The sequence below is a fragment of the Poecilia formosa genome, unplaced genomic scaffold (genome assembly GCF_000485575.1).
Source record: "Poecilia formosa unplaced genomic scaffold, Poecilia_formosa-5.1.2 Scaffold319, whole genome shotgun sequence".
NCBI classification, from domain to species: Eukaryota; Metazoa; Chordata; class Actinopteri; order Cyprinodontiformes; family Poeciliidae; genus Poecilia; species Poecilia formosa.
The window spans coordinates 132,422-158,327 of NW_006800258.1; the positions used below are offsets into that span (position 1 = coordinate 132,422).

The 25,906-nt window shown below is 41.0% G+C and overlaps 1 protein-coding gene across 21 annotated transcripts in view; it reads left to right on the forward strand.

Annotated features, from left to right (window-relative positions):
- Positions 1–25,906, forward strand: part of nfixb (nuclear factor I/Xb) — a 200,417-nt gene that overhangs the window by 56,004 nt on the left and 118,507 nt on the right. For 10 of the 21 annotated variants that reach the window (XM_016661218.1, XM_016661220.1, XM_016661230.1 and 7 more), the window contains one exon: positions 16,967–17,498. In XM_016661218.1, the coding sequence (XP_016516704.1) occupies positions 16,967–17,498 (532 nt within the window). Of the gene's footprint in view, positions 1–13,820; positions 13,908–14,449; positions 14,666–14,695; positions 14,998–16,966; positions 17,499–25,906 lie in introns of those variants that run through there. The other 11 variants (XM_016661217.1, XM_016661232.1, XM_016661219.1 and 8 more) reach the window with 5 other exon arrangements.

Genomic DNA, 25,906 nt, shown 5'->3' on the forward strand with positions numbered 1-25,906 from the left:
TTTTTTTTTTTTTTTTTTTTTTTTTTTTGTCCCATCTTGGCCCGTTTTGTGATTGTCTCTGCACATATGTCCCAGAGTTGGGATTGAATGTAATCATGGCATCAGGCACTTTGGGAAAGTTGTCTGACCTGTCTGATTTTTTTCTTTTTTTTTTTTTTTTTTTTTTTTTGTCAAGCACGTAGCTTGTGGCCCCACAGCCACAACGTGTCATTTCGGGGATAAACACAGGTCCCGGGAGGCGGCCGGCCGCTGTCCGACTTATACTCGCCGTCTAACTCCATGTGTCTCAGAGTCACCGCGCCGCTGTTGTCCTCACCGCCTCCTGAGGTTCCTGCAGTGTGATGGCAAGCTGGGAGTGAAAGAGACAATTATTCATGTGGACATGTTGTTTCTGTGCTTCAGTCCATAAGTAATGTGAATAGAGACTTGCTGTCCACATCACTTGCTGCCGGCTGTCATTATGACCACTGGGATGGTGAAGCTTCCTAACTCGCAGTGCCCGAAAACATCAGTAACTTTTTTTTGTTTTAGTCACGGCTGCGAGGAAACTGACTGAGTAGACAAACTGTGACACTATGATTTGATCTTGCAAAGTTGTTTTTCTTCAACTTTTTAATCACAGACATCTTTCCTTCCTGAGCAGATCAGCAGATAGTGAACAAAATTGTTGAAAAAAAAAAATCCATGTTTCTGATAAGACCTTGAGTGGAAAATGGTTTTAGATGGTATGCAGACATCTTAATCATAGATTAAGGCCAAAAGCCGTTCAAACAAAGCACAGAGTCTGGGACATTCTCCAAAGGCAAAATTTGAAGCATTAACTAAATACTGAACGGGACGTTATATTTTTTGTGGGTTTGTTGTTGGGAATATTTTAGCTAGCTGACTAGCATTGTTTAGCACACATGGAGAAGTGGTGGGGCTCTGTCGGTTTGTTCTCCATATGGATAAATCCAGGATCTATGTTTCCGTCCAGGTGTCGTGTGAATGCAAAAAAGAAGGAAAAAAATGGAAAATTTTAATTAGCTGTGTTTCCTTCTGCTGGTTTGGAGCGAATCAAAACGGCTACGCAAAACGCCATTTTGTCAGATGTTAATGTTGCGTATGGCTGTAATAAACAGGAACTGAAGGTTGCAGGCTAGCATAGACAGTACGTCTCAGAAAAATGGAGAGATGTTTTCAGGAACGTGCTGCTATAGAGAAAGATGTAATTGTTCTGGTTTTGTCATGTCAAGTATTGGGGATCCTACATGCCTTCCAAAGACGTAGCGAAAGAAACGCAATTCTATCCGAGGTAAATGTTCACTACGTCAAAATTTATTCAGCAAATGTGTTTCCATCTCCCCTTTAGTGCATTAGCTCTCTTTTTTTTTTTTTGAAAAGCCTAAAAACACATCAAGCGAGCAAATAAATACTATTGCAAAATTTAGGAAGTTATTTCAAATTTAGCAATTTCCATCAGCAATACTTCAAAATGCGCATGTTGATGGAAACACGGCGAGTCAGTCCAGCACTATAGTTGATATTACATCAAAAGGACTTCAAACTATGAATTATGTCAAATTTTGTCGTTTTGAATCCACAGCTTTAAAAATGTTGACTAGCATTGATACTGTAGCCATTTCATGTCTCCCATCAGACATTCCCAGTTCAGAAGCTTTCCAGTACCAATATTAGTTCATTGTTTCTCAAATACTATAATTAATAGCATTCAAAATATTCCATCCTACCCTAGGGCTGTCATTAATTATGTAACAGCATTATGAGCCGTGGCAGCGCTACACCATATGTGTGAGAGAGCAGTCCCAGATTTAACATAAAGAAAAAATGACTCCAGAGTTTATAGTAGTGGTTAGCATAATTAGTATTACTGGTGGTTAGCAGCAGTCTACGTGTTTATTCCTTAGAAAATGTAGACTCTTACCTTAACTGTGAGATGTCCGAAAGGCTGCCAACATTTCCAAATCCAGCATGTTCTATGACACGCCACGCTTCTGAAAGTTTAAAGATCTGGTTTCTGATGGTACCTACTTCAGGTACCCAGAAAAGTTGGCTACGAAACCACCAAAATCTGAAAAAGTGTGAAATGGCAAAGAAACGAAACGACCTGCTCCCACAGATGTTCAGCTGTCTTCCTCATCCTTCATCTTATGGTCTTGTGGTCGGTGTGGCGTGAGAACGCTTACATGTTGTGTTCTTTTCCAAATAGCTCCTGAAAACATTCCCAACTTGTGTAAATGTACAAATTTTTTCCCCGTCTTTGATCTTCTCTCAGTTGTTCAGCCCTTTAAGTTGTTCTGAGAATCAGTTGTACAAACACCATCAAACAAAATATTTTCTGTGCCACTCAAATCGAGAAGTCAAAATACCTTCTAGAACTTTCCTCACCTCCTGAAAACTAACTACATGTGTATATTTGGACCTGTATGCTTAATGTTGACCCTGTGGAGAGGAATACTTTTCTTGTGCACCCAGTTTTTCATCTGTTAATCGTTGAAGTTGTATAGTCAGTTCAATCATTTATCAGATTTACAAAAGCTCTTCTTGGGGTTCAGCTAAATTTAGCGAAATTATTTCCACGGTTTTAGTGTTTAAATTTCAGGGTTTTACTCCCACATAAGTATTTTTCTGATTGATACGTTTTTTTTGTGAACCTAACTTAAAAAATGCATTCCAGATTAAAATAATTATCTCTTTTAACGCAGAGTTTAGAAATAGGAACTCATTCTGTGAACATGTTCAAAGTAAAACAAGGTAAAAAAAAAAAAAAAAGTGGATTTTTCCTCTGGAGATGTAAACAATAGATTTTTTTTGCAGTAATTAAAAATTAAAAGGAACCACATTTAGGTTGGAAAGCTGTTTTTCTTTAGGATCAAGTAGATTAGAATATAATCTGACTCCAGCCAGAGGCTTTGAGGTGCTTATGCGCTCGGTCGTAAATCTCTGTGAACCTAAACGATGTTCAACGTAGAGAATCGAGGGTTGGAGGCGCACAAACCAAACTTACTGTGCAGCAGCGCTTCTAGTGTCACCGAGCTGTTATCTGCAGTCTGGTTTTAGCCTTCAAACGGGCGACAGACGCCGCCGTCTCAGGCTCGAAAACACACCCGTGTTATTCCAGCTCACGTCTTTCTGCCTGGCAGTGTGTGAAGTAGCTGACTCGGGCATTTTGCTCTCATCTCTGAAAAGAGGAGTAAAGCCCTACAGCTCTGCTGAGCAGCAAGTTAACACATGAACCTGAAGATCCTTTTTCAATCTGGGTCATGTCGAAATTCTGATTTCAAATGCAAAAAAAAAAAAAAGAGGATTTTTTTTTTCCACGAGAAAGCTTGTGGAGTAACATCCGTCTGCTGTGAGCGTGCTGATAAATCAGGGAATCTCTGTGATGTACGTTGAAGGGGACGCTGTTCACCGGATGAGATCCTCCACCTGATAAAACACATCCGACAGGTTCATTAAAAAAAAAAAAAACTGTTTGCTGGGTTTTTTTTTCTTTTCTTATTTTGTGAGATAAAAATATGAATGCTTTATGGAAGAGAATGGACTTTCTTTGGGTTGTGTTTACTGATTACAGGGCGGCTTTTTAAGGCAGACGAGAAAACGACCGTCCACCAGCAGCCAAGCGCTCCTCTCTGACAGATGTTTGATGAAGTTGTTGAAAGAGAGCTGATTTCTTTTCTGTGGTCATGAACTGCTTTGTTGTTTAGATAGAAGCTGCCCTAAGTCTGTCAGTGCTTCCCTAAAAAAGTGTTACAAAATTTCTTGAAGTGGAAAGACGATGGTACACAGTTCTCAAATAAAAAAAAAAGAAAATAAATCTGGTTTCATTGAAATCCAGTGAAACTAAATTGCCTTCAGAAGTCACCATGTAAGCAAATATTTGAGGTGCACTGATTGCAGTTTCTGGCCGATTGCCGATCTTCAAAAAAATGCCGATCTCTAAAATCAATACCAATTTTGTCCGGTTTTGATTTTTTTTTTTTTTTTTTTTTTTTTATGAATTGTTTCTTTGGTTTAATACAGAACAAAGGAACAACTGCACAGCACTTAACAAAAATAATAATAATAATTTCACCTTCCAAAACATACCTAACCATACAGCCAAAGCTGCATTGGTTTGGTTCAAATTATAGTCATGTGGCTTAGTCAAAGTTTATATTTGAATCCAACTTGGGAATCTGTGGAAAAAGCTCAACTTTCATTCACAGAAAGAATTTCCATTGATTTCTATATGACAAATAACAATAGGGTAAAGATAGTAAAACTTTTTAGACAGAGTGTCAGGTGTGTGAACAACAGACACAAGAAAACACCATCAGTCCTGTCGAGGTGCTGAGTGGAACTGTGTATTCAAAGGTCTTTGTTTCTCAGGACACAGTGACATCACCAGCGTCCCCGTAGACACTCATTGTCATCACACCCCAATGATACAGCAGCAGGTTCCCGGCGGTATGATCATCAATACGGTTGTCATCCAGCTGCGTCTGCAAGCCTCTGCATGTGGCATTCCACCTCAAGCACGAGCAAATATTGTCCTATAAAACCGCTAAAACAAAATAGCTTGGAGCCAAACACTTCGGTCTGACATCTTCGTTGGTTCCCAACCTTCCTGGATGGGATAATTCAGAGTGATCAAACAGAAGGCCGGCGGACTATTCTTACTTCTTGAACGTGTTTTTACGTCGTACACAAAAGGCCTTTTCAGGTCTGATTATAGACTAGGAGTTTGAGGCCCCGCGTCCTGCCTGGTCCGTTTTCACCGGGCTGATCCAAGAACGTCTTCATCCTCTTTGTTTAAATGATCCATCCAGAACATTTTGGGGAGTGTTTGGAATCCTTCCTGACAGTGGCATAGCTTTAAAACGGTCTTAAAAAGTCTGAAATTTCACTTTCTGAAAGTTGTAGATACTCTGATATTGCTAGTGCTGAAATATAATGTTTTTTTAAAGGCATTTAAGTTATTTTATATCTTAAATTTCATTCAGGATGGCATTAAAAAGGTCTTAAATTTGACTTCAGGCAACCTGGTATCAGTAGGACTGAGATTGAATGTTTTTTAAAGCTGTTTTGTGTTGGTTTGAATATCCTGCACTTATTTTATTTGCTTATGCCTTGAGCTAACTGTGTAGAGAATAAAGAGGGCTTTCGGGTGGGAAACGGCCTGATGAAGGCGATATCCCATCTCTTCACCCCCTTAGATCTTGTTCCTTTTAATTGTTCCCGCAGATGATCTGCTTTTTCTTAGATTTCTCCATACGCTGCTGTTTTTAAAAGGGAGATGTGCTCGATTTTTGCCCCTTCTGCAAATTTGATCGTTTTAAGTCGAGATGAGAGCCACAGCAGTCGGGGAAGGCCCCCCTCAGCTCCGCTAACCCCCACCGGACTGGATCGGAATGCACGGTGCGTGCCTCTTCCTCGGCCCACCCCGCACAGCCACCCACCCTGGGCACTTTAGCACGCAGTCGCCACAAATTGCTTGCAGACTTTTCACACATAGTAACGTGCCGCTTTATAAACTGGGATAAGTGCAACCAGTGCAGGACGCCGAGCTCCGTGGATATTTGCACGGTAGAGCAACGGAAAGGGTGGGTCAGTGGGGTGAAGGGGGGGATTCTTAGTCACTGTCTCCCTTCCTTTATTATTTAAGTCATAGTGCCTGTTTCTGATTATGGACAGGAGCAGTAACAGGGGGACGATCCAACAGCAGAGACAAAAATCACGTCAGGAACCAGTTTTCTTTTGATCCAGCGAAGAAAGATGAGCGTGTTTCTGTGAGGTTCAACTCTGTTTCTCAAAGTCCAAGCGAGTAAAAAAAAAAAGGAAATCAATAAGAATCCAGATGTAGCCTGTTAAAGCTGCCCTCCCCCCCCTCCTCATTTGATGGCGTCCCGATCCGTGGGCCTGGCTGGGTGTCAGCAGCCTGCGCCGGGGTGACGGGCGGGTCGGGGGAGCCGGTGTCAGGGACACTCAGCTGGGGAAGGAGAGGACAACAGGGGCTGCGCTAATGAAGGGCCCGGCAGCTGGGAGGCCCCCGGGTTATGCGGACCACCACTCTAATTGGCCTGATGAGATGCGGCGCATTTGCTGCGAGGTCAGGCGCCGCAGGACGGAAGATTGGCTGCCGCCGGGTCAGAGGGAGTCACAAAGTTTGGAATTTCTCTGAGTTTTGATTGGCTGTTCTGAACAACTGGAGGTGATTTTTAGGTCCACTTAGAGGGATTAAAATGATTTATTTCAAACAATATTGTGTTTTTCGGAACAAAGTAGAATAAATGTGAGATTTGTCTTGGAAAACAAATGCAATCAGGGCCAGATTCACAAAGATGTGGGCCCCTGGTGCCCTATCGACTAAAGAAAAATAATTATGTCAATACTTTCTACAGCACATTAATAGGTAGTTCGATACATAATTAGGTATGAAATGATGATACCAACAGATAATGGGAGGTTTCACCTCTTGGCCAGTAGCTCCACGCTGTTCCCCAAAATAATTACAACTTCAGAATTTTAAAATACTTATATTAATTTTAATACCTAAATATTATTACAACTCACCTGACATGGGCTTATAACTCTTATAAAAAATAACATTTGCAAAACATACATACATTAAAAAAAAATAAATAAAAAATTGTCATCCCCAATACATTGGAGCCCTGGGCTAGTGCCCCTGTAAGCACTTTGTAAAGTCTGGCCCAGAATGCATTTCTTTTTCCCTGTTCGGTTTGAAGATTTGGACTTTAAATCTCACTTCATCTCAGTAACTTCTTCGAACTTTCCAACTATAAAGAGGTTATTTGTGATTGATCTGGTATTAAATATCAATCACATGCCTCACTTTTCAATAAAAATCTGAAAAGTGATGCATGCTTTTGTAGCATCCCTACTTTACTGATGCCCCTAAATACAACGTAGTGCAATCAGCTGGATTCATGACAATAAGAACATCAGCTGAAATATATTGCAATATTTAAATCATACATTTGTGTTTAAAATAATCTTTTTTGAATGATAAACAAAGAGGTAGAATTGTCAGCTACATGTTACTATATGCTGTCAGCCTGCAGTCCATTTCCAGTCAGCATGTGGAAATTAAAGGAGTTGCCAGATATGAGTCAAATTAAGGTAACATTGCGTTCAAACTACATTTCCAGAGTCCAGATTTACAAGGACGTGGGCCCCTGGCCTGGAGACAGTTTTGGTGCCCTACTCGCTAAAGAAAAAGTCCTTTGCTCATGCAAATTACAGTAATAGGTAGTGCTGTACATCAGCAGGTATTAATTGATGCGTGGTGTGTTTAATACCACCTCCAGCCAATAACTCCATGTTGTTCCCAAAGAAATCGACCATAACGTAATAACTTTCAAATACTTGAAAATTATTAAACAATTGCTTATGTTGGGAAAATTTTGACATTTGGGCCTATGAGTTTTATATAAAGTAAAACTAATAATAATAATAATAATAATAATAATAAAATCTTTGCACCTCCTCCCCTCCAAATACATAAATAAATAAATAAATAAATAAATAAAAATTGTAGCCCAGGGCTACTGCCCCTCAAAGTCTGGCCCTGGCTATAAGTCAACACGTGTCAAAAATAAGAACAGACGCATTTATTTGACTCTAAAAATATAGAATACATTCTAAAAACCATGATAAAAAATTAAAACTGTAATAATAATGTGTTTGTGTTTTTAAAATTTAAATAAAAACCTGTATAAAGAAGGTGCATTTTCCATGGATTACTGAGGTAATAATTGTCCAAATGTAATATATTCTTCATTCATCATCCAAATTAATAGAAATGCTGATAGAAATTAATTAGCTGGGGAAAAACACGATTCCTTTTGATCGTTTATAAATTGAGCTGGAAATGATGGAGTTATGTTTTTTTTCTGTTTTTTTTTGTGCTTGTTTTGTTTCCACAGTAAAGAGCCTTTCCTCTCTCCTCTTTTCTCTGAAAGAGTTAATCTGAAGTTGGCAGCCAACTCCTGCAGTCTCGGTCGGACGTGCGGAGAATCGCAAAATAAACGCCTTTTTAAAAAAAATCACGTCTTTTGTCCTTTAATGGTCGGATCAATTTAGGAAATTTAAGTTGGGAGAGAAAGAAGGGCGGGTCGGTGGGGTGGCATGTTTCTTCTTATGTGATCTCTGATGCATCCATAACACAAGATAATGACACTGGGCATATTAAAATGTATTTCCCCTCCTTTGTTAGAATAAATCGGGAGAATTTAGGAGGAGGAGAAAATGCGCAGGGATTTCCAGATGTGGCGCTGGAATGATCCCCGGTCATTCGGGGCCTTGTTCCCGTTTCAGTCCCAACATTTTAACCGTCTGCTCGCTGCCTGTTCCCTCCTGATGTCAACTTTTAGTCTCATTTTAGACGTCTAAACTTGCTGTTTGCAGGAATTCCCTATTCCTGGCAGAGTTAATCTTTTTTTCTTTTTTTTTCCGCCTCTTTCTTCCCGACCATCCATATTTAAAGCGCCCTCAAAGAAGAAGAAAAAGAAGGCGCATTTTTAATTGCTTTGGCTGTGATTTTTATTTTATTTTATTTTATTTTATTTTATTTTATTTAGTTATTACCGGCGATCTGGGTGATCTAATTTTTTTTTTTTTATGTTTGGAAAATAATCAATGGCTTTAATTGGGAGCATATCGGTCTGCTAGTAAAAGCCGCTTCGGGACTGTTTGTCTCTTTCTGGTGACCCCTTAACGCATCACAGGGCCCAAAGAGAGAGAGAGAGAGAGAGAGAGAGAGAGAGAAAGAGAGAGAGAGAGAGAGAGAGAGCACGAGCCGTGTAGACGGAGACTATCGCGCCACAGATCTGGTTCCTAATAAATAACAAGCCCGTGTTATTGAGCGCGAGGCCACCCGCGTTTTGAAAAAAATTAATTCGAGTTGAGGAGGAATGAATGAGCGGCAGAGTGTTTATGGCGCAGCTCCGCTGGCCTGTTTGCGCCACGTGGCAGAGAGCGCAAAGGGCAGCAACCTGCACCAGAAATCACCTGCGGGTTTTATCACAATGAACTGTTAGAATTGAACAAAAATAAATTTGGTTGCATTTTATTTGGGTAGATTTGAGCCTATATAGGTTACAGGAATACATTTAGTTTCTGTCATTTAAAAATAAAATTCTAACTCAGGAAATGATTCAACTCTGATTATTATTTTTAATAATAAACTGATCTGATTCTATAAAAATGAACAAAAATAAGAATTAGTTTGTGATTAAGGTGTAATAGAGATTATTGAAACAATAAATAAAAAAGCTTTTCTCACAAGGTAGCTTATAAGTAAAGCATTTCCATGGCAACCACTGAATCAGTGCAGCTTTCTAAGAAACTGACTTGGTTGAATAGTTAAAGCTTACACTTTTGCTCAAACGCAGAGATATTCTCATCCACAAGTGTTAAAATGTAACTTTTAAGTGTTTGGTGTTTATGCACTATAAAAAGGAATTTTAGATAGAGCTAAACTGGAAATTATTTATTTCAGTTATTGTAACCTGCGCTTGACAAAAAGCTTCTTTAACCAGTTCAATGATAGCGCTAATGCTAAATGAAACTTGTTAGCTAGTTGAGCTACCTCTGTAGTCGTCACTACCGATGAACCAAAGGCCTTAGACAGAATACATTTTACTAGTTTTGTTTGTTTTTACATTCTTGCCTACATTTTATGCCCTGATCGCAGTTTTTCTTAACATAAAAATGAGCGGCGTGATCTTAGTATTTACTTTGATTTTGCTGAGTAAAGACGTCATAAAATCTGAAACTTTAGCGGCTGCCATCCCAAAACGGTGCGATGCTTTCACCCTGCATTTAAATCACTCTTTAAAAAGAAGTAACTTTTACTCTAGCCTTCACACCAGACCAATAAATGGTGTTGTACTATTTTTTGTTTTCTTTTTATAATTCACGTTTATTTATTTCTCTCTTTTCAACTTTTGCAGCTCTTTTCTGTATTTCTGTATTTTATGCTTTCTAAGCAGTGCTGTTTATGTTCAGCTTTGTTTTTCAGCACTTTGGTCAACATTGACGTGTTTTAAGTCCTTTGAAATAAGTCAAATGTCACACCACGCTAATTTATTTACAAGTACTTGTTAGCTGTTTAACTTGTATAATTTCTTTTCCAAAAACTTCCAATTCTACCCATATAAAATATTTGTTGGTTTACACTAAAACTGGCTGATAACTGGAGTTAAAAGGAAATGCTTAGGATGGATTTGTCATCAAAAGAAAACATTGACTTGTTGAAATCCAACTATTATTGAAGCTAATATTCACAAGCAGATATTTTTTTAAACTTATCATCTAACACTCTCTGAAATTCTTTTTTTTACAGTCTTCCTCCAGATTTGTCATCTTTAAAGACTCCAGTTATTTATAGGAAACAAACATGACTGTCTCTGTTTGTGGGAGGCTTAGAGAAATGACTCGAACCTCCTTGCAGTCGAATTCTGCTGACATCTGAATGGCGGCGTATTTGCATTTTGGCAGCAGAGAGGTGAACCCGGCGAGCTCTAATTCATCGTGAAAAGCAGAGACACGGCAAATCACATTCAAGTGCCAGTTATCTTCTCCCGCTGCGGCGCGAGCCATAAGCTCCTGCAGGTGCAGCCGAGCCAGATACGTCGGACTCGGACGCACGCTCTTATCTGACCCCGGATCGGACTCTGGCTGCAGTCAGACAGGCTGGAGGCGTGCGGACCCGGGCCGCTGCATGTTCACGGCTCTTTAATGAAGGCTGTGTTGGTGTGTGTCAGAGACTTTTTGATTTTCTGTGTTTTTTGCAGTTGAAGGAGAAGGGAGGGGAATGGAAGGATCCTCAATTTAGGATGCAAACTCGTCGAAACAAAAACAACAAAATTTGTCTCTCATTGTACGCTTTTTATTTTTGTGCTGCAGCAACAGCCGACATTATTCCCAAGTAACCAACAAAAAAACACGCTCGGATTTGACTTTTGCCTCAGTTAAAGATTGTTCCGTGTTTTCTTTAGTCCACAAATTATAATAAAAATAAAATGAGTCCATAAAATATAGATGAGTTTAAATAAGGAAAAGTGTGTTACAAATATTTTTATTGTACTCATTTTTATTGCATTGTGAGTTGGATGTCAAAAACACTCATAGCCTCCCTCACCCCTGCCTGTGCGGAGTGTGTGAGTTTATTTATTTATTTTTCTTCAGCATCTATTAAAAAAAACATTGTTTTTGTTTTTGAACTCAAATTTTCCAAATTATTGTGAAATCTGTGAAGATGTCTCCTTGTTCCACTTTCAACCAGCTGGAAAATATTTGTTTTATATGGCTAAATAAAGAAATGTTGGGGGGAAAAAACACATCCAACAGCCGAACTGTTAACCCAAGAATCATCTTCCAATTGGCCTCCAGGCACAACGTGTCACATTCAAGACTTCTTAATTGAAATAAGTCAACATACAGATAAAGTTACATTTTCGTCTTTGCAGCTAATTTTAGCATGAGCATTCTGTTGATGTTATACTTTACATATAAAATGATAGATTATGGTGAACAACATTCCCAGAATCCTCAACCTTCACTATTCATTTTAATCAAACATAGACTAACCCTTTCACCAGTTAGTGCTGTGGCCATCTGTTTTTGTTAGCCTCCAGCTTATTTCCTAGCTAACACAATAGCCATTTTTATGCTAACCTGAGCTAGCTAAAATATTATAGTACCCAGGTGTGGAATCTGTATTGAACTTAAAGAACATGATCTACTTTAGCCTCAAAGATGGCAGATTACAAGACCTTTGAAGTTTCTTGTATGACACATAATTTAAAATGAAACCAAATGTTACAAAACCCTGAAGAAATTACCGCCTGAAGATTTAGCTGATAGCCTTAGAGTAAATTCCACTTAAACTGAAAACAGAAAACCAAGATGGACATTGGCCCATTTTTTTCTCTCATGATTAAATTTTACTGTAAATTAAATCAGTGAGAGATTAGAATTTTCCCAGATCACATATGCAAATCTACATTAATGTGCCACAAACAGATCAGGTCGTGGTAACCTGCTGGGGATATAGTAGTTTTACTGTGGAAAACAGTTATTAGTATACTGTTATGAAGAACTGTTGTGAATGAAATAGTTTCACTGATAAAAAAAATATATAGTGTAACTTTTAAATGTGAAATTTGTTGCTGATAAATAACACTACCATTTACTTTTGCATTTGTTGGTAACGCCTAGACTGGACTGGATCAATTGAGACTGAAAAGAAATGTGTGTGTGTGTGTGTGTGTGTGTGTGTGTGTGTGTGTATATATATGTGTGTGTGTGTGTAAAGGGGGTTGTAAGTTGAACTTTTTATTAATTTCATAATAGCATTTTCTCTGTTGGAGGCTTGACAATCATTTCTAAATATCTCCGGTTTTTGTGACGGTTTGTTCACAGGTAAAGTTACATTTTGGTCTTTATCTCCTCCTGTTCTTTTTGTTTCTTCAAAATGGATGAAAAGATGATCAAATACAATCCAGATTTCTTTTTAAACAATTGCCCTCAAATTTTGCACTCAAAATGAATCCCATGAATGTACCAATGTATCAGTCATCCCCTAACAGAATGGCACCCTGGGTGGTGAGCCACATGTAAAAAAAAAAAAAAAATCAACTGCTGCACATGTTGAATATCACATATAATAATATGATTGTCTTGGTCCTTTTCTTTAGATTTCCATGACATTTTAATATTTTTCAATGAAATATCCAGTCATTAATAAATAATGAGTTGAGATTAAGTTTATTGGAGTTTTTATAATTTGATCAGGGGTCATAATATGTAATACTTCAGAATCAGCTGGCCTATTTGAGGAGCAGCTCCAAGGTAAAGATTTGAAAAAAAAAAAGACATATGACAATTTATATCATATATATATATAATTCAAGAAAATGCTAAGCTACAAAGCAAACCAAACCCATATTCTGTTCACCCTCAGCTTTCATTGATTATACATAAATAAACCATTTCACATCCATGTACTGAGATCATTGTCAGTTTTGCATGTAATTTAGCATTTCCATGGAATATCCAGATAAACTGTCATAAAATGCTTATCAAAATGTTTTCCAGTATTTGTTGAGTTGTGGTGTTTGAGGGTAGTTGAAACCAACACACATCAAGTATTGCCCCTCCACCCTCTATCCATATGCAGCCTTGGCCCATCTCTGGCTGCCATGCACATGTGCCGGAACAGGTGCAGCCTTCGAAGTGGCCTCATCGATGCATCCTTCCTTCCTTCCTCCCTCGAGGAAGCAATATTTTGTACGGGTCCTAGAGTTGATTGCTTTGCTGTCTTTAAGCAGCCCACCTCTCACTCTTGTAAACATTAGCGTGTTCTCCTCTCCATCCTTCACTCTTGTTTGCACAGACAGAGGAGAGTGTGGCTCGTTCCCTCTCCCCCCTTCGTCTTTTGTTTGTTGCGCTGAACCCCGGAGCAGCTGCCGGCTGTGGCGGTGGCGGTGGTGGTGGGGTCTGGAGGGACTCTGGAGCTGCGTGTCCTCTCTTTGCCATCCTCTGCCAAGGTGGCATTATGCAAGCAGAGAGAGAGGCAGAGAGAGGGAGCGAGAGAGGGGATAGCAGCGGCCATAGTAAAGATGGAGGAGGGTGCGCGCGAGGACTTTTAGGCTTCTTCTCCTGAACTTTCCCGCCGTGACAGGGTTGGAAGTTGTCGTTTTGGCTCGCGCACACCCCCACCTGCTCCCCTCTACCAAACTAACCTAACCTGCCCCCCCTCCCCCTCCCTCTCGCTACCATTTCTCTCTCTGCCCCCTCTCTCTCTTTCTCTCTCCTTCCTCTCTCTCTCCTACCCTCCCTCTCGGCTCTGGAAGCGAACGCATTGGCTGGGCTGCGGGCATCTCGTTGCCAAATAGGTGGGCCTTCTCATCGCGCTGGCAGAGGCTCAAGCGATGGTTAGGGAGAGAACGCGGAGAGGACGAGAGACGGCCAGCGAGACCCAGAAAGAGAGAAAGAGGGAGAGGGAGAGAAAAGGAGAAAAAAGGAGAGGCAGCACTCGGCTTTGCCAGCGGTCCTGTGCGCTCGTCCAACATTGATTCGGCTCTCGGTGTTTTTTTTCCTCTTCGATTCTGCGCGCGTGTGTAGGAGAGAGAGAGAGAGAGAGAGAGAGAGAGAGAGTGTGTTTTTGTGAGTGAGTGTGTGTGCGTGCGTGTCTGCGTGTGTGTGTGTGAGGCGGGCCAAGGGATCAGAACAGACACCGCTACCAATTAGGGTGCACTTTGCCAAGGATTTTTTTCCCCTCAAGGTTTTTATTTTTTGTGCTTTTTTTTTTTTAAATGATTTTTCTAACAGTTCAAAACTGTTATTTTTATTAAATATTCTCTTTATATTTCTGAATATTTCTTTGAATGTGCTGCTGATTATTTAATTTTCCCCATTTTTTATTATTATTCTCAACTTTTTAAAGCAGCTAATTTTTTTTTTTTCAGTTGACAATCCGCTTCCAAGTGTTTTTTTTCCCTCCATCTCCTAATTCTCCTCTCCTTGCCAAACCAGCTCTGGCTTTACATTGGGGAGCGCAAAAGAAAAAAATAGCTGGTGCAGGAAGGTTTTTTCTTTCTTTCTTTTTTTCACTTTAAACGCCGTGCCAAATTTATGATGAGAGTGCAAAATGGTAACTACCAGGCCGTCTGTCTTCCTCTTGCAGTGTGGTTATCTGTGGTGATTTGTGTCTGCTTTCAGTTTGTTGTGGAAATGTGACTCTGGTTGGAGCTCCCCTTGGTTTGTTTTTTTGTTTTGTTTTTTTTAGTTTTTTTTATTCCTCCCCTGCATGGTGTGTGTATAGTGCTGATAGGAAATGCTATGGCTGAGCTTTTAGCGGCGCATTTCAGCGGCGGGCTTGTGGCGGCAAAGCTTGGCGGCGGTGAGCGGCCGGTGTGTGGCAACCCTGGCACGGGAGCGCTGTGGCGAGATCTGGGCTTTGTTGCCCAGAGATATGTAGTGAAGGTATTAGAATACCTTGTGCCACCTTTTTTTCTTTCCTCCCCTTTCCCCTGTCCAAACAGCAGAGAACCGGGAGTGTATGTTGGCTCAGCTTTTCTTCTGCTTTTGGATTTATGCGTTTTGATTTTTCTTTTCTTTTCTTTTTTTTCTTGTTGAATGTTTATTGTTTTTGCTGAAACGATCAGGATGATTTGTTGCGTTATTGTATCTTATTAAGATTCATATATCTGTGTGTTTGCATGTGTGCGTGATTTTATATGACGGGAAAATTAAAAACAAACGTTTTAACGTTTCAGATGTAATACTTTGCTGGTTATTTAAATTTCGAGAACGTACATAGACTGTCATAATAAAAACGTGAAGCAATTTAATATATTTTATTTTGGAGAGATTGTAATTAATTTTCAACTAACTAAATGTGTTAAATTGTAACCAAAATCTAAAATGACTAAATTACTTAAATTGTACCTATGGTGTTTCTTCTCATGTTTAGAAGAAACAAAAAAATAAATATTTTTTTGCGAGTAAAGCATGAAATTATTACTGAAACAGTAAAAAGTAATTCTTCATTCATTCTAACAAGGATGCATCTTTTCTTTGACAGGCAAAGCCATCATGTGCTGTTTTTTTGGCAGCAACTGCCTAAAGATTAGGAAGCTTGTATTAAACTAAAAGGAATTTAGCAGAGTATTCAATATTAGCCATTAAAATTGTTTTCATTTTAATCAAGCACGTTGGTTTGCTAATAGTGAATTTTTGAGATCATTCGCTGCTTCATTTTGGTAACAAATTTTGCCTGAACCATTTATTGGGAATTTAACCGATGATGTTTTCAGTCATCTTTTAGCTATCGTCGTTCTCGTATTGTGGTGCCAACTGGTTGAACACGAGGAGAAAAGCTGATATGTTCGTAGCCTGTGGGATGCACTGTGAGCTACATCAGCTCAGTAAAAGATAAGGACTGCCAGAGGACTTGTGGTTGAAAAGGTTTCTGATTTATAGAGAGAATTTAAGTTTTAGCTCGTTTAGCTGCAGCGCTGAACAACTTGCTAGCAAACTGATTGTCCCCTCAGGTTTAAAAAATTAAAAAGAGAAGAATTGAACTGTGGTAAGGTACAAATACTCGTATAGAAACAAACAGGGAAAGTTTTCTCTCATGACCATGGCTAATGTGTTATTCGTTAGCTACTTCTCTGCCAAAGTGTTAGCTAGCAAGCTTGACTTTAGCATTAGTGCTGTTGCTACAGCAGTTAAATTTGGATATGAATTGTAATTATTGCTTCAACAATAGAAACTTTCCTTAACAAAAGTATTGTAACAAACAAGGAGACTTTTCTCTTGGAATCATGGCTAATGTGTCTTTTGCTAGCTACCTCTGTCTTAGTGTTAGCTACCAAGCTTGACTTTGTAACTAGTGTTGTTGCTAAACTGGTTAAATCTGGATTCAAATTTTACTTATTGCTCCAACAATAGAAAGATTCAGCCCAAAAAAGCTTTGTAACAAACAATGAGGCCTTACTCTCATAACCATCATTAACATGTCATTCGTTAACTATTTCTGCCTTAGTGTTAGCTAGCAAGCTTGACTTCAGCGCTATTGCTAAAGTTTGGTACCAGTTTTGATTAATGCTATAAACTATAGAAACTTTCCCAAAGAAAGATCTTGTAGTTATTAAATCTTACTGAGTGTTTACACTTTATTAGCCTAAATATTCTCACACAGGGAACGACAAAAATCTAATGCTTGAATTAGCAAACGTTTCCAGTTAAATTCAATGGGTTTTGTTACCAAAACTGAATAGAAATGAACAGTTACTGAAAATTGGAATGATGTCAATGTGTAAAACGTTTTAGGCTGCTATCTGAAATATATTTTCTGTGAATAATTTCAGACTAAAAAATGTTTAGTTCCACTTTTTAAATCAAATCTCCGTTCTATAGCCCCTTAACATTTTTCCCCTTCTGTCCTCAGGATGAATTTCACCCCTTCATCGAGGCCCTCCTCCCCCATGTCCGTGCCTTCTCCTACACCTGGTTTAACCTGCAGGCTCGCAAGCGCAAGTACTTCAAGAAGCACGAGAAGAGGATGAGCAAGGACGAGGAGCGCGCCGTGAAGGACGAGCTGCTGGGCGAGAAGCCGGAGATCAAGCAGAAGTGGGCCTCGCGCCTGCTGGCCAAGCTCCGCAAGGACATCCGGCCGGAGTTCCGCGAGGACTTCGTGCTCACCATCACGGGCAAGAAGCCCCCCTGCTGTGTGCTGTCCAACCCTGACCAGAAGGGGAAGATCCGCCGCATCGACTGCCTCCGCCAGGCCGACAAGGTGTGGCGGCTGGACCTGGTGATGGTCATCCTGTTCAAGGGCAGCCCCCTGGAGAGCACGGACGGAGAGCGGCTGGTCAAGTCGCCCCAGTGCTCCAACCACGGCCTGTGCGTCCAGCCGCACCACATCGGGGTGACGGTAAAGGAGCTGGATCTCTACCTGGCCTACTTCGTCCACACACCAGGTATGTGTTACCGATATGTTACCGGGGGCCGGGGTTTTTTATTTTTGTCGAGAGCACCCTTACCAGACACAGAGGTCAGGTTCGGATTTAGCCTCCCACTCTGGAATCTGTGCCAAATGGCCTCGATGCCAAGACAAATGCCACATTTAAATATTTAAAGGGACAGTATGCGGAATACAGTTCCCCACACCGAAAGAGCAAAAAAAAAACAAACGTCTTCTTTGCTCATAGTTGTTTCTTTTTGCTTTAAAGCGTTTCCCACAGTTTTGAAAGTCCGGGCTTAGAATCTGTGTTTGCTAAGAGATATGTTTGCGTTGGTACATTTGTAGAAGCATTTGTGTGCAAATTTAACTAAATCCAAACGTGCATGTTTTGCGGCGCCGTCGGTAAACAAAAGCATCTGCAAGCGGGTTTATCCCCGGCGAGCGCGCACACGGTTCCGCGTGCGTGCACGTGAGAGGCAGTTTGTCATGTGTCTGTAATCCCTTCGAATGGGAGAATGGTGTTTGGTTGTGCACGCATTTGTGTGTGTGTGTGCGTGTGTGTATGTGGTGGTCTGGAGAGTGCAGTGACAGCTGGCCCAGTCCCAGGTAGTTTAGGAGGCAGCCAGTCTGCAGCGCCCCGACCCCATCCCCGATCGTCTCAGCCTATCGGCACTCTCTGCATAAACACACACATTTGCACACCCTTGCACTTCGCACGCAAACACCCGGATGCTCCGCTCGCTACTCTCCGGATCGTACAGATCAAAAACTTCTCATTGTTTACACATTTTATTTTTCCAGATTCATTCAGGAATATACAAACCAACATGAAATAATTTAAATGAAAACTGCATCACAGTACATATTTTTCATTTTAATGTCTATTTTTTTGTTTAGATTTTTTTGTACACACTTCAAAACTAAACTAAAATTGTAAAGCCAAACCATAAAGACATGAAATAATATAAGAAACAATTGAATTGGCAACTGTAAAAAAAATAATAATAAAATGCAGGAGGTAACAGGATTAATTAATTATTAAAATAATTATTGTATCTCCACTGAGCTGCTTTGTTTTTGCAAATAAAGCCAGTCTGTACCAGGGGTGGGAATTTATTGTAACGTTTAACATTTATCAGGACAAATTTCTTACTGTGATAGGAATTTTGATTCTCTGTTGTTTTGATAAATTTCAACTGATGTAAAAAAAAAAACCAAACTGACAGTGTTATCGGAAATATATATTTTTTTCTCAACTGTTCCACGAGAGCATCAATACATATCAGTAAATTTGAAAATATGATTAAGTGCAGTCACAGTGTGCACATTAGTGATATAAATCACTCCTGATTCTTTAATGAAGAAACCTGAAAAGAAATTTGAATCTTTTTCAAGAGCAGAATCTGTGTTTGTGGACCCACAGACAGCCATACAGTTGCCTTAAACAACATTGAAAAGTCATCTTTTTATTTATCTTATTGTTATCACAAAATGTTGTGATAAAATTCTAAGTCCATATCGCCCACCACTAGTCTGAACCGGCTTTCTCTGAATTTAGAAGAAAACGTATCCAGTTGTCAGTATGTTGGCTGCCATATATACAGGAGCAGCTCCTCCGCTGTAGTCATCGCTCCACTCTAGCGTCGCTCCAGCTGTCGAGCAGAAGGTCAGGTGTGAATCCTCAACGTCGCGGCGCTGCTTTTATAGACGCCGGGAGGTATTCATTACTTTCTCCCCGTTGGCGGGGAGGTGGGGAGCTCCCCCCGAGCCCCACGGCCTCCCTCCAACCCCAGGCTCCTTTCAGCCCAGCGTGTAACTCCGTTTGAGTTTGCGCTGCCTCTCTAAAGCGTCTCTTCCTGTTCTCCACAATGCACCGTGGCGAAGCGGTGCTCAGATCAGTACCGAGCGCAGCCTGGTGCCTCCTTCGAGGAAAGCCTTTTTTTTTTTTTAATTCCCACCCCCCTCCTCTCTGTCTGCTCTGTGCCAGTATCCACTGACTCCCAACATCACGCCAGTTCTCTTTACATTGTTACTTCTGTGGCTCATAAATAAAGCATCTCGCAAATGTCTTGTTCGGGTTTGAAACTTCGATTGCGAAGCGTATTTGCGCGTATGACCGGACCTGAACACAGTACCAGAGAGGAGGGTGTAAGTCGGGACTTAGCAAGCCGCAGAGTCTCAGAGACTCGGCGGGGTTAAACAGAGTTTAAAGAGGATGGGCAGACAGTGGCTCCACTCTGACCTTTCGGGTGGCAGTGTTACAGTTTTATTCTTAGCTCTCCATTCCAGGGTGTCTGACTGTTTGGCGGAAGCTGTCAGTTACCATGGGCCCAACGATTGGACTGCAGCCGCTTCACCTGCTGCTCTGCTCCTGTCCTCTGCTGTTTTTTTCTTTTCTTTTTTTTTTCCACCCACTGAAGTCACTGTTGCCACCGATCAGAGGTCAGGATTTGACTTACAGATCAGGAGATACACTCCCTCTCCTGCCCATACGATGTGTCTCTGCTTTGTGCAGTTATAGATTTCAGCGCCTTCTAGAAGGCTCAGGCTTGTATGAGATTTATGCGGTGTGAGAGCCTTCACTAGAAACACCACGATATCGCGATACTCTATAAAGATTTAGGACGAAAACGTACGCCGTGATCTAAATGAGTTAAAACAGAAAATAAGTACTGGGGATGCACCGATTGCAGGTTTTGAAACACCAATATTTAAAAACCATGACCTGCCGATTCCAATTTTGGCCGATGATTCTTTTTTTGACTGAAAAGTTACTAAGCATAGTGACAAAGTTGATAAATTGGCAACAATGGGTCAGCACTCTACTACGGCAGAGCAAAAGGGAACTGTGGATGATTTTCAGACATTTGTGGATCTAGATAAAATTGGTGGATAATGTTGGTTTCTCATATATCAATCATTCGATCACACAAAGCGAAGATAATTTCCTCCAATTTATTGATGCAGTCCTTATAAACACTTTCACTCTGGCTATAGTGTATTTTTACCGTTCTAATTTCCATAACATAAACATCGTCTACGTTCAAGTTACACTAAAGGGCAGAATATTATTCCTTTTTTGTTTTGCTCTCTATAAAGTAATCTGTCTACTGTGGTAACTCAGTAGCTTTTAAACAGCGTTACTTAAATTAAAATGTGTTTTTCCACACAATTATGGAGGTTTCTTCCTGGTACAGGTTTATTTTTCCTCTTCACTGTCGCTACATGCATTCTCAGTCAACGATACAATGCCAGACTGTCTGCTGTTGCTAAATTCTCACTTCCATGGCAAAACGCTAATGTCAGACAAACTGAATTTTACAATTGCAGTGTTTCCATTAAATAAAAACACAAAGTTGCATGTGAATAAGGTGAAAATTGGCATGTTTCCACTGAGCAAATTTATTTTGTCAAACTGTCCAATTATATAGTAAATGGAAACACAGCTACAGACTCAATGCAGTCTGCTGGGTTTCCTTAAAAACTTTTTAACCTGCTTTGAATAATTAGCTGAACTTATTGCACTGTTTGATAACTAGTATTAATTGGAATGTATCTGTGATTGAATTGAAATTTGTTATTTTTTTTGTAAAGTACCTCAAGACGACATTTGTTGTAAATCATTGCCATAGAAATAAACTGAACTGATTTGACTGTTTTATTTTTTGGCAAGCCATTTTCAATTCGCCAAACTTCTGTGTTTTGGAGGGAAAACCGTGGAAGTCTCCTATCCAGCAGTGTGCAGCTTTGGGGTTTAGGGAGACAGACCTGCTCTACTCTGTGTTTTCTCAAAGACATGATGTGAAATGTTAGCGGGTTTTGAAGCCAAACTTCCTCTTAAACCTCTGTAGAACTCGTTGCAAATAAGCGTCAGGTCTGTTTTATTTCATTGAATCTCCTAATAGTTCAGGTTTGTGGAGACGTACAGGGGATCAAGCCTGACATCATGTTGCCTTGGGTCCCCCCGCCCCCTCTGCTCCGTATTTGTCTGTACTGATAAAGCCGCACGGTTCCAGCATTAGTCATGTTTGGAGCGCGGTCCGCCTCATGCGGCTTTCATTACTTGGGGTGGGGGGGATGCGAGGATGAAAAGTTGTTTCTGAGAGCCTCCGTGTTTGCTCTCGGCGCTGGAGACAGACGGGCTGCGTAGGTTGCCCGGGCCAGGTCCGAAAGCCAACCGTGCGCGCTGTCTCTCCACACGCTCATTTACCCATCGGGGTGTCTTTGTGCGCGGTGCCGACATTACAAATGACCAAGAGAATCTCTTTTTAAAAGAGACAAACAAAGGGAGGGGACTTGGAAGCGGACAGCGAGACCGATAGACTTAGCGCCTTCTCGCGTCACGCTAATCCATCAAACACGTCTTATCGCCGTTGCCCAATATCCTGAGCTTCAAATGGAGATACCATTATCAGGTCTGTGGTTACATAATGAAAAGAAGATTTGAGGCTTTTTTTTTTCCCCACACGAAGCGCCTCGTATTCCCTGGTTAAAACTAGAGAAGAAAACAGAAATCAGCTCTGCGGAAGGTGCTTTGTTTGTTTTTTGTCCCCCATGACAGTACTGTGAAGAGCAGTGCTCCACATGTCCTCTACGTAGCTCTACATAGAGACACGTGGAGGCCTCGGTCAGCCTCTGTTGGCTCTTTCTCAGAGTCCTCAGTTTCTTTCAGTTACATGTGTGTGAGTGTGTAAAAAAAAGACATGTATGGAGCTGAGATTCCGTGTGAATTGGTAAGAGGACTGGATCGCTCCTCAGTCGGTTCCACTGACCGTTCGTCCAAAACTTTCCATCGCTCTCTGGATCCATGGGCTGATCTCGGGCTTGGGACCCGGCCAGCCTGCTTCTTATTCACTGTAATTATCCAGTTTAGTGAATAACGTTGAGGGAGAAAAAAAAAAAACCCCACAAGACTAAAGCGAATGATTGAATTAGGTTAAATTTTCAAACAAAAGTCTTGGTTTCGGAAATTGAAAAATTCTTTGTAGCAGAAAGTGTTTGACGGAGGCAGATTTATTTCCTAATTTCACTGTACACTGATTTTTAATTATTTCTGCAATTAAGAGTAATAATTTTTAGTCTCTGTAGCAGCTCAACTAATTTAGCTTTTTCAACTAATCTGAAAGTATGAAAAAATGTATTTATTTAAGACGATTGCAGCTTAAAACAGCAAATAAATCTGAATCAAAAAATTTCTTTCCCTCTTAAATTAGCAAACCTGTCATTTTCCTCTATATATTCTCCTGTCCGTATTATTATTTTATTTTTTTTACTGTCTTAACACTGTTAAATCTCTCTGCAACCGCTCCTCTCCTCCCTCTGTACAGGCGCCAGGCCTGAAATCAGTCAGTCCGCTAAAAACATACGTATTCCCCCGCGCACAGGAGGGGCGGCTTGGCTCTCCGAGCCGCCTGAGCCGAGGGGCAGAGAGCAGCAGCAGGAGCGGAGAGGTGAGGTGAGCCGACGAGCCGAAAAGAAGTGGAAGGAAAAGGAGGGAAGAGGAACGGATTTAAAGAAAAAAAATGTATTTATTAATTTTTTTTCTGGGCGGTTTCCAGCGAGATCCCGACCGGCTTCGTTCCCGTGGTCTGGCGAAGTGAACCCACATAGCTGGCACACCGAAACGAGCCAGAGCCTTTCCGTAGACTTAAAAAACCCCCCAACATCTGCATTTAAAACAGATAATTAGACACAAATAAAAATCCTCTTTGATAAATGAACCAAAGTGAAACCCTCTAGTAAATTAATCTGTCGCTTTCGTTTTTGCCTTCGCTTTATGTCGGTTCTCGCTCGGCCGTCTTAAATGCCGCTCATTTCTGTTGGGACGATGCTGAGCGCTGATATAAAGTAAAAAGAAAAGCGTAGAATAAAGATAATGCAAAATGCCATGCAGGAAACAAAGACGGAGGGAGGGCACACATTCAGGCTAGCGGGGCTGCTTGGCAGCGCTTGGCACCCGGAGCTGCAGCTCTGTTTAGAAGGTGCCAGCTTTTCAAACCGACACACAGACCCTGCCAACTTCTCCTCTTCTCCTCCTTCTCTCCCTCACTCATTTTTACATTTTCTTCCCCCCAACATCCTTGTTTTTCCTTAACGCTGTACGCATCCCTTCGCGTCCCTACGGGTGCCGCAGACCCCCTTCGGCGTCTCTTATATCCAGAATATACACAGATATTTTCTTTCATATAAATTCACCAAGATTGAATAAAACGGCTATCACGTTACCGTGATCCCTTTTCTTTCTTTCCAAAGTCTTTTTCCAGCGAATTTTTAGCGGAGCGAATATTGTTACTCGCTGTGATGGTGGATTCAGGTCCAAAAAAACAAAATGGAGGATAAAGCACGGCTCCTCTCCAATCAGAGCAAAGAACGCTTCCACATGTGGAGAAGAAACGTTAAACACAGCTAAGCGGGGTTCGGATTCGTTTCTCCTTGTTTTTTTTGTTTTTTTTATACCTCTTTTTGACTTCGGCCAAACAGTTTCAGGAAACACTCGGTTTAATTCCGGGGGAATGCGAAGTGGACAAGGCGAGGACGCACGGCTCTGTGAGTGACGGGAGAAAGCGTTAAACGCTGGGTGTGGGGGTGGATGGAATTACCCAATAATGATCAGAAAATTAGAGCCATTATTAAGGGAGAGTAAACAGGCCTCTCTAAGTGTGAAAGGCCTCTATTCAGCCAGGACCTGGAGCAGGGCTCCTTTCTTCCTTTCATGGATCCACCCACGGCCTCGAGAGCCCCTCCTTTTGTTCCCTGGAATAACAGCGTGAATATATGGGGTCTGCCGAAGTGAGGGTCCCGCTTGCTCCCCCGTGTCACGAGCGCAGTATGGAATATGGCTCCTGACTGTACTTCACAAGCATGACTCCCTACTTATTTCACCTACAAAACAAGCTGGCTTTTTTTCCTCCTCACTTTCATTCACTCTAACTCGCCTAATTAGCTGTTTGATGTGCTTACATGAGATGCCGTCGCTCAGTTCGGAATCGCTGGCAGCGGGTTTTAAAGTGTTTCTGCGAGAACACCTGGGCGTCCGTCTTAATTTTTTTTTTTTTTTTTTTTAACTTCTTCTTCTTCCATTATCGGCACTTAAAGCGCTCCTTTTCTTCTCCGCATCCGGAGAGTCGGCAGTCGGGGTGTTAGTGGGGGGACGGGGTGCAAACTAGGTGCTAATGCGGTGGCGCCGGCTTCCGTGCTCGTCGGCGCAAACGTCCTAATTAGCAGCAAACGAAAAAACAAATAAAGTTGTCTCTGAGCAACTGAAACGACAAAGAAACGAAGAGGGATTTACACTTCACAAGCCAGTCGAGGGAATAAAGAGGCTGTGTTCCTCTTTTTCCTCCTTTCTTTTTTCCTCCCCCGTCACATCCAATCCAAGCACTGACCTCCTTTTGGATTAATACTGCGACACAGCAGCAATCTTTGCCGTTTTTGTTTGTGGTTTGGTTTGTTTTCATGACTGGTTTGACATTCTTTCCTAACATGTCATCACTAACTAGGTTTAGCAGGTGTCCCATCCTCTTTCTGGGTTGAACAGCAGCCCGGGATTATTTTGTAGCCTAACTCCACTCTAAACTTCTCTACAAGTTCCTCCCTAACCTGTAAAACATGCATTCATTATAGAAACACTCCAAATCTTTGGACGCCCCAACCCCCCCCCCCCCCCCCCCAAAAAAAAAACTCGGTACCCTGGGCTACTGCCCCTGTTGGTGGCCCTTTCTAAGTGTAAAGAGACGGATGTCGTATACGCTTTGAGTAAAAGAATGACGTTCAAAGCTGAAGGAGACAGACAACGTATAGGTCTAACTGAAAAACTACAAAAACACAAAATCTTACCAAGTATTTTAATCTGGTTTTTTATCTGAAATAAGAAACTAGCTTACAAGGAACTTTTCTGAAAGATAATGCAGCTCGTTTTGAGTCAACAACTGCTAAAAATTCCTGTTCCACTGACAGATCATAGGAAACATCTGCAAGTGGACATAGTCATTTTAATCTGTATTCAAGAATTATTGACTTAAAACAAGCTTCTAAATCTTGCAGAAAAGTTCCTTTTAAGTTAGTCTTATCTTACTTCACATGTACAAAGAGATTTTCACTAGAAACTATGCAAAACACTTTAAGATTTAGTGTTTTTCCAGAGCAGTTTTGACCTCTCCTTGTGTCCCTTAAGGACATTCACCAGGACAGGTTAGTGTCCGCCTGAGAAAAACAACCTCTCACAAAATCCCCTCTTTTTTTCCACCCTGCCTGATTTTTTTCCTCCATCCCCATTTCACTTGGACTGTTCTCATTCTCGCCGGCTGTCTGTTTTTTAATTCTTCTGCCAGTTTCACTTGTATTCTCTTTCGCAGCTTCAGGGCATGAATTTCGTAAGAAGGTGGGAAAAATTCCCGCTATTTCTTCACCCTTTTTCCTGGTGAG